Consider the following 9,717-nt stretch of genomic DNA (forward strand, 5'->3'; position numbering starts at 1 on the left):
CCGGTTTGGAATTGCCAAGTTAAAGTCACGCCAGTCTAGAATTGCCAAACTTGAGTCGCTTTGTCTTTTCTTAAGTCGCGGACCTCGACCCAGGGACAAATTTGATTAACATAGATTGAGTAAGAAAAAAACAATGATGCGCAGAAAAAGATGGTTGAAATTAAAGAACAGTTCCCCATCTTTAGTTTAAAACGTACAAAAGATTTAATGTGCATTAAAATTCGCACCTCAATAAAGTGGGAAAAAAACTATTATAAAGGAGTGTTTTTTGTTTTTATCTACAAAAGTGAAAAATGACCGATTATAATTGATTTGCGATAGATTTTAATGCTGCACTAATTAATAGCATTCTATACATTTTAGCTGGTTGAAATAGATTTTTTTTCACTTTTATAGATAATTACAATAAAACTCATTTGTAATTGATTTTTATCCATGAAATTCCATAGCGAGTCTGCAAGTTTAAACACTACATAAGGGAAATCTGAATGAGGTTACATTTTAAATTGAAAATTTATATCTACACTCTACAACTTTGGCAACTCTATTTTCAGCAAATTCAGTTTGCGGATAAAAATTTGGACTCTAAAAAGTTTCACTGGAGGTTGCAAATGGAGCTGTCAGCTTGTAGTCGACCTGAAAATAACCCGAAATTGATATTCTCTAATGTTTAAAACGAAGTGATGTTTTTCTTTTGAACGGTGGGTGTGTTTTCTAACAAATTTTGTTCTCCTTGAAGGCTTTAGCGGTCAAACAGCAAGAATCTTGGGTGCTAATTTTGTTAAAAAACTTTTTTCTACATTTCATCAATTTTTAGCTCATTCGCTCGAATACGAACTCGACTGATGATCGAACTAGCCGAACTGAAATGTTAATTTCTCGCATCAAAATTTTCATAACTTTGTTTTCCATCGAAGCTTAATGTTTTGAACTATAAAAACCGAGAACTGGTACTATTAAAACTCACAGTTGGGGGCGTGTCCATCCACCAGAACAAGTTGTTTTCTCTCGGAGAAGCCTTAAGAAAAAAGAGAAAAAGTAAATTCAAATTGGACTTAACTTTGCAAATTTAACCACAATTGTAGCGGCACTTACGAGGGGTTTCGAGACATTCGTCTCTGAGTTTGACTTTCTTATAGGGTGAAATATTTTCTGAAACACAACATATTTAATGAACAGAAATGTTATTATATCTATTCCTGGTCGCAACACTGCGAAACAAAATAGCAAAATCCTAAAATCTGGAACAGCCAAAAAAACTCAACTAATCAAAGCCTTACAAATCTTTCATAATTGAATTTTATAAACTAAGCCAAGTTAAGGCAGTCTAAACTTCCAAAATACTTATGTATGACATTTTCGTGGTAAGTTTGACTGTTTACAAAAAAATCGTGTTTTTCAGAAAATCAAACAAGCCTTCGGCAAAGCCTTGACTAATTATTCGAAGTTAATTACAATATAATTCCACAACTAAGCAACTAATTCCACGACTATTCCGATAATATTTTTGAGTAAAAACAGTTGGCAGGAATTAAGTAGTGGAAACCTGGTATGTGGATCCGTTTGGGTTGGGGTAAAGTGACTGCCCGAGATTCATTCTTCTGTTGCCGGCTGGTCGGTAGGGGGAGGGAGCTCCGTGACCGTCTGGTTTCCAGAAGTACGAATTCATCGCGTGCTCATGCTTAAACATCAAAAGAACAAGTCAGCGGCATTCGTTTTTGAACCGACGGGCATCCAAAGTCGCGAATTGAGTCGCAACTGTCGCGACGCAAGGTCCGGAAAGTCGAATAAAACAGTTTGATTTTTTTGAAAAACTTTTAACAATATTCAAACTTTTGAAAAACTAGGGGGGCGGTTCAGAATTTTTGCAAAGGAAATTGAAGAAATTGAAAAGTCAGCTTTGAGCTAAAATTTTTCCCGACCAGCAATATGTCGAGAATACATCTAAGAGAAATGGCATTTTTTTTGTTTTTTTTGAAAACTTTGTCAAAAAATGCGTTCAGAACGTTTTCCTGAAGCTAAGTATACCCTAGTCGATCAAGGGATGGTTATCTTGCAAGATTCTTGCAAGATTCTTGCAAGATAGCCTTCCTCTTTCAAGATTCTTGCAAGATAACCTCCATCTTGCAAGATCTTGCAAGATAACCTCCATCTTGCAAGATCTTGCAAGATAACCCTCTTTTGCAAGAATCTTGCAAGATCTTGCAAGATAACCTCCCTTGATCGACTAGGGTATATTAACCCCCTATCTAAGAGCTCATTTGGTTCAACTTTTAACCGAAAAGACAACAAACTACCACACACATATTAAATCAAGAAAAAGAAAAGTTACAATATCTGTTCAAAGTTTGTAAGCCAGCAACACTTCTCAGTCCAAAAAATTTGCCTATGGTTTTTAAGCAGGAGCAAAACAGCTGCTCTCAGTGAAAAAGGGAAACAGTTACATTTAAGGACCACAAAAGGTGGAAGTTTTGCTTTTCACCCGATGAAACAAATGAACATTTTCTTCTCTATACTGCTATTTTCTTCTCGTTTTTGTCATTTTCTTTGTAACTACTTGAAATTCATGAAAAATTGAAACATGATAGAAAAAAGATATTTAATATGATTTAATATGATAGAAAACAAACATATATAAAGAGAATTAACTGAGCCAAAAAAGAAAAGCGTTGCTTTTAAGGAGCCATGAGAAGTATTCGTTTAAAAACCAATAAAACTTTATTTCTCGTTATGTACAAAAATGAATGACAAAAATTGAAGAAAGTACCCGAAGCAGCTTTAAAAAAAGCCCACACCTGTTTTTGACGAAGCAAATATTTCAATATAACAAGACTGCTCGTATCAGGGCGAAGCTCGGAATGTTCCGACTGCCTTTTAAGGTTTATGGAGCAGTAATAACATTAAAAAATTAAATGTAAGAAAAAATAAAATGAAAAAATTTTTTTCCAAAATTTGAAATTTTTTATGAAAATCATCCCCCCACACGCCATACAAAGTACAAAAGGATAGATTTTGCTCCTTGTAACAAACCAATTATGGCGAATAAGCTTCTTTTAACCAATTTGGAACGATTTCTAAGACGGATTAACTCTCCGCTTACGCGTTAATAGCGCGAAATATATCGCGCGTTAATTGTCCCAAATTGGCCAAAATGGCAATCTTTAAACCCCCATAACTTTACAAAAAATGATCACAGGTAAAATATTTTTTCAAATTTGAGCTCAGGACAACAATACCTTTCGAATGATATAAAAAAACTCCGTCAAAAATGGCTAGTTAAAAAGTCGAAATTTGTCTGAAGAAAAAAAACCCACCCCGAGCACAAATATTCCGTTACTTTCGTATCGAAAGTCGGAACAAAAATTCTCAAAAAAGTTGTTAAAAAAATTAACATGTACATAACTGCTCATAAGAACCTTGTCCATAAATAAAAGCAGTCGAGTTCATTGGAAAACTAATGATCTCAACCTCAGCTAAGCATAAATTTCTTGTAGAATTTAAAAGAACACAACAAAATTAAGTTTTTAAACAAAATTTGACTAAAAATCGATCAGTACATAAATAATTTATTATAATTCTTATAATTTATTTTGAAGCTGAATTTTTTTCCGCGTTTTTTATTAAACATTATGTGAGAGCTTAGCTAAGATCCTTCAATATCAGTTTTAAGATCAAGAATTTGCTCTTTGGCAATCAGAACACATCTTTGACGAGCTTCGTTAGAATGGCTAAACATTGCCTAAAAAAATTTTTTCTTTTGTGACTTGTTTAAATCTTTTTAAAACCTCTTTTTCTTCAAATTTCAAAATTGCGCCCATGAAAGTCAACCAGGTACAGAGGAAAGGGCAAAAACTTGAATAAAAATGTTAATAGAGTCCCAAAATATTATTTTCAGGGAAGTATAATGAGAAACACAGATATTAATTGGATCTGATTCAATTTAACACGCATTTTGAAACACACACAGGAACAAGCAACACACGTATCAAACCTCCCTCTCGTCTCTGTGAGTTTTCACTTCCCGTTCGAACCTCTCGAACTGTTTCTGGAGGAACTGGCGATCCAGTTCCTCACTGTACAGTCTAGAAGTCTGGGGATCTGCGTATCTTATGTCAAAGTGCTGAAAACAGGAGTACAGATTCCGCATTTCAAAAAGCATTTGAAATATTTTCTTTTTCAACTCGCGCCAAGTTATTTGTTGATGCGACAGAGTTACTATCGACATTTGGAACTGTAGCTCACAAATTCACTCTCTGCGCCAGGGACGGATGTAGGAGGGACGACTCTCCACCCTTAGGGATTCGACCCCCTGACCCCCCGAAGGATCCCCCTTTGGTACTATTTTGGGACATCCATTTGACGACTCAAATTGACGACCCCATTTTGGGGCAAAATGAAGTTGTCAAATGCTTCAGAAGGACAGTGAAGGCTCTTCACAGTCCTTATGAAGCATTTGAATATCGCATTTTTGTCAACTAATCCTGAAGCCAACATGCAGAAAATCTAGAGGCGAATTTTTTTCATTTAAACATTTTTGAATTGACCCAAAAATGACGTTTAAGGCCAAATTTTTATTGACAGTGCTTTGCAGGAGGCGGAGATTGAGAGCCGGAGACGAGGAAGAACACTGCTCCCCTTCTACACGAGGAAGAAGATTGTTTCTGTTGATTTCGAAATAATTTTTATTGAAAACTTAAAAGTTAAAAAAGCAATGCTACAGAGTTTTTAAAGCTGATCCCAAAAAAAGAAACTTATGCAAAAAACTTTCTTCCAAAGTTCGAACATAGAGATTAAGACTATTTGAATAAAAAAACAGTTATGGTACATTTAGTTTGTGCTTTGCTTAAGATGTCGTGGTGTGAATGTGATTGTATATTGTGATTTTGTTCCACTTCGAGCTGGTCGAATGCTAATGCTTAACGTTGTATAAAATGAAGGCTCTTTTCCTTTTCCCCCACCCACCTCACACGAGCATCAATTTTATGGTCTAAGGAGTGGTTTTACAAGGGCAATTACGAATGCCAAATATGTTTGCCATGGCCTAATCAGTTCGCATGCCAATTTTCATAGCAATCGAGCAACGTGAACAAAATTTTTATTTTGTATATCTTTGCAGGTGGGGGGGGGGGGGGGGGGTAGCCAAAATGAACTTAATAGAGTTGTTATAAAAAGATATATGGTGAAAACAGTATCACCCGGGTTACCTGTCCATGGAAGTCCATCTCTGAATCGTTCCTTTGACCAATTACAAAGTATGACAACTGACCTTCCTGGTGATGTCGGAGGACCCCCTCGAAGTGGGTGCGGGGGGATACCTCTCATTGAAAGACCTGATCTTCTCCACCAAGTCCACTGAGCTGCCAGGTGCATTCCGCATCTCCCTCGCCATCTCTCGCCGCTTCCATTCTGCTTGACTAATATCTCTCCTCTGCTCGTCCAGAAGCTCCCGCCGTCTCTTCACATTCGACTGCTGGTCTTTGTTGTCCAGACACTGCGAGAAAATCACGTATTAATTTAGGGTTCAGGGGCGTTTGACAAACATTAGCTTCTCCACAATCCCTCCCACCACCCCCCAATCGCCTCCAAGGACTTGGATCCCTTCAACATCGTACCCCTCGTTTTTGATCCTATTTTAGTACATCCATTTTTGGAATGCCAACTCTACAATTTTTTGCCTATTCTTATGAAAAACAAAAAAATGTGAAAAAATATTGCAATGTCCGACTGCAATTTTTTTATTTTTTTTTTACAAGAATGGGTGCGCTCCCCCTACAAAATTAGTTTATTTTGCAGCCGAAGGCACCTGTAAAAAATTTTATGACCAGTCAACCAAAAATGGATGTCTTAAAATAGAGCCAAAGGGGGGACACTTTGGGTAGGCAGGGGGTCGAATTCCTGGAAAAATAGGGGCGTCTGCTTCCTCCCCGCCGCTTCTTCCTTAATCCGCTACTGATAAAATATACTAATTTTTCATAAATTTCTCCTTTTTTCGTTTCAGCTAAACTAACTTGTCGTTCAAGTTTTTTCTCTCAATTCAAAAGTAGTTTCCAGGTCCGTTAGAGCAGTAATTTTATTGCAGTTACTTTATTACATAACAGTAACTTAATTACGTAATAGTCCTGTCGGAACTTTCCGTTCAGCAGTGTCTTCACTTTGCCCGTGTTTGAGTCTGTGATAGGCGCCCCACTGCCTGGTTTCCCAAATGGAAAGTATGTTTTGTCTCTGTCCAGGGCAGCTGTCCCTTTGGGAGTCTTGGACCCTGGAATAAATAAAACTTAAAAAAATTTCAAAATCAAAAGTATGGTTTTGCTTTTTAAAACGAATTATAGTTGATTTACTTCTATGGCATTGGTAAGTACTTATTAATTATTTAGTTGAATTAATTGTGCAAAAAAGTATTAGACTGTAAGCGCTCGTCTATAAGTGCCAAGCGGACCTCTAAATAAAGATATTTCTGTATTGTCAATTGAATTTTTCGACAAACAAAAATGATTCTCTCATGTGTATGTATCAATGTGGTGATTTTTGTAGTTTCTTGTTCCGAATTTCAAAGGGAGTCAGGCAGACATATGTCTGGGGTGTTTTTTATATTCAGACCAATTTTTCAAAGAAAGTCGACAGCGTATGAATATGGATTCGAAAATCGTTGGATTTCTGAGCGAGTATGCTTGCAATACATAACAATGGGGATGGTAACGCTGCTCGAAGAAAACTTGACACTTTCAAAACGCGAAATATTTATGCCTGACAAATTATCCGCACTGAAATCATTCCATAGTTGAATTGAGGTCAACTAATTGGTTCGACTCAAAATTTAGCACTTACGCTCGATATTGGGAGAAAAAAATTTATTGTGTATCGAAGTTTTACTTAACAAAAACTTGTCAAGACTAAATAAGGAGCAGTTGGAACCTTCAGGGCTTTCCTGATATACGAGCAGACTTGTTTCAATATAAGCTGTTGACAAATGTTGTCTGGTTTTCCCAAATCGCACATTATTAAAATGGCAGATCGTTATCGGGAAAAACAACAAGTTTCCTCATTAGAAGGTGAATTGAAGTTGACTCACAGCAATCAATCACAGCAATCAATCACAGCAATCAATCACAACTTTAACTGATCACATGCATGGATATTTTATGGGTAAAAATTGATCTAAATGGATCATTTTTTTTGAACTAAAATTTTGTTGTTTCGCTTTTCGTAACAACGATGGGTTTTTTTTCAGACAAACTTCGACTTTTTAACTAGCCATTTGTGACGGAATTTTTTTATCATTCAAAAGATATTGTTGTTATGAGCTTAAAATTGAAAAGATATTTCACCTGTGATTATTTTTTGTAAAGTTATGAGGGTTTAAAGGTTGCGATTTTGGCCATTTTGACCAATTTGGGACAATTACCGCGCGATATAATTCGAGCTATTAACACGTAACCGGAGATTTAATCTGTCTTAGAAATCGTTCCAAATTGGTTGAAAGAAGCTTATTTGCCATAATTGGTTTGTTTCAAGGAACGAAATCTATCATTTTGTAATTTATATGGCGTGTGGGGGATGATTTGCATTTAAAAAAATTCATATAAAAAAATTCATTTTATTTTATTTCAATTAATTTTTTAAAGTTATTTTTGGTCCATAAATCTTAAAAGGCAGTAGGAACATTCAGGGCTTCGCCCTGATACAAGCAGTCTTGTTGGGGTTTTAAAGATTGCCATTTTGGCTAATTTGGGACAATTAACGCGCGATATATTTCGCGCTAATAACGTTTAAGCGGAGATTTAATCCGTCTTAGAAATTGTTCCAAACAGGTTGAAAGAAGCTTATTTGCCATAATTGATTTGTTACAATAAGCAAAATCTATCAATTTTGTACTTTATATGGCGTAATGGGGGATGATTTCACAAAAAATCTCAAATTTCTTCAACTTTTTTTTTGTTTTTATTTTATTACATTTAATTTTTTCATGTTATTACTGCTCCATAGACCGTAAAAGGCAGTCGGAAATTCCAGGGCTTCGCTCTAAATGATTTAATGGTTCAACATAATCGCTTATCTTCCAAGAAAAATCTCCATTAAATAATAATATTTTTCAATAAAAGTTCATGTTTTTTTTCATATACAATTTTATGCCAGCCTTAAGTTCTAGACAATTTTCCCCATTACAAACAATAATATCCCATTTTTTCTCCGTATATTTGCTTATTTGTTCTAAACTAGATTTTGCAAAACTTTAAATTGAAACTAAATTTCGAGCACAAATTATACAATAAAGTTATAACAAGACTGCTCGTATCAGGGCGAAGCCTTGAAAATTCCGACTGTCTTTTAACGTTTATGGAGCAGTAATAACATAAACAACATAAAGAATTAAATGAAACAAAATAAAATGAAAAACTTTTTTTCTAAATTTGAAAATTTGTCTATGAAAATCATCCCCAAAACGCCATATAAAGTACAAAACAATAGACTTCGCTCATTGTAATAAATCAATTATGGCAAAGAAGCTTCTTTCAACTAATTTGGAACGATTTATAAGACGGATTAAATCTCCGCTTACACGTTAATAGCGCGAATTATATCACGCTTTAATTGTCCCAAATTGATCAAAATGGCAATCTTTGAACCCTCATAACTTCAGGAAAAATGATCACAGGTGAAATATCTTTTCAAATTTAAACTCAAAACAATAATGGCTTTCGAATGATATAAAAAAAAAATTCGTCAAAAAGGGCTAGTTAAAAAGTCGAAATTTGTCTGAAGAAAAAAAACCACCCCGAGCACAAAATATTCCGTTACTTTCGTATCGAAAGTCGGAACAAAAACCATCACTGTATCTCGGATTTGAAAACCAAACTGAAAATACAAAATCATAAAATTGGTCGATAGAAATCAATTTTGGCATAACCAGTTTAATCAAAATCAATCATAATGGGTTTATTGATAGTTAATTTGCCGAAAATTTAATTGATTAATATTGAAACAAGTTCGTTTTTTGTTTTTCAAAAGTGTTTTGAAGACAGACAATAAAAGTCTATAAACACCGATTTTTATCCATTGATCCTTAACACGGCTGTGTTTTTTTTATCCAACTATCCTTAAGTTTGTTGATTTTCTGTTACGCAAGATGACGGGTTATTGCAAATTACTAATGTCAAATGCGCTTACAATAATCATATTATAGAACTTTTTATGAAAACTAATTTTTGCAACTATGTTTAATTAAAGTTTTTGTTCGGTAGGCCATTTTTTGAAGTCATTTTTGAATGCTATATATTGATCCAGAATCACTCCACGATACTAAATTTGTACGAGTTTGTAATTAAACTGCTTATAATAAGAACAAGACTGCTCGTATCAGGGCGAAGCCCTGAATGTTCCGACTGCTTTTTAATGTTTTTGGAGCAGTAATAACCTATAAAAAAAATTAAAGGTAATAAAATAAAATTAAAACTTTTTTTTCTGAAATCATCCCCCCACACACCATTTTAAGTACAAAAGGATAGATTTCGCTCCTTGTAACAGATCAATTTGGCAAATAAGCTTATTTTAACCAATTTGGAACGATCTCTAAAACGGAATTAAATCTCCGCTTACGCGTTAATAGCGCGAAATTTATCGCCGCGTTAATTGTCCCAAATTGGCCACAATGTCAATCTTTAAACCCCCACAACTTTACGAAAAATGATCACAAGGTGAAATATCTTTTCAAATGTAAAC

The 9,717-nt window shown here is 34.9% G+C and overlaps 1 protein-coding gene across 1 annotated transcript in view; it reads right to left on the minus strand.

Moving 5' to 3' along the window:
• Positions 1 to 451: 451 nt before the first annotated feature.
• The window catches only part of LOC134853958 (uncharacterized), a gene marked incomplete in the record, with an annotated part of 28,367 nt that continues 19,101 nt past the window's right edge, over positions 452 to 9,717 (minus strand). Inside the window, 7 exon segments of the mRNA XM_063869975.1 lie at positions 452 to 636; positions 968 to 1,018; positions 1,096 to 1,152; positions 1,547 to 1,681; positions 3,992 to 4,120; positions 5,267 to 5,491; positions 6,111 to 6,259. Coding sequence (XP_063726045.1) covers positions 586 to 636; positions 968 to 1,018; positions 1,096 to 1,152; positions 1,547 to 1,681; positions 3,992 to 4,120; positions 5,267 to 5,491; positions 6,111 to 6,259 — 797 coding nt within the window.

The sequence above is a fragment of the Symsagittifera roscoffensis genome, chromosome 9 (assembly GCF_963678635.1).
Source record: "Symsagittifera roscoffensis chromosome 9, txSymRosc1.1, whole genome shotgun sequence".
Lineage (NCBI taxonomy): Eukaryota > Metazoa > Xenacoelomorpha > Acoela > Convolutidae > Symsagittifera > Symsagittifera roscoffensis.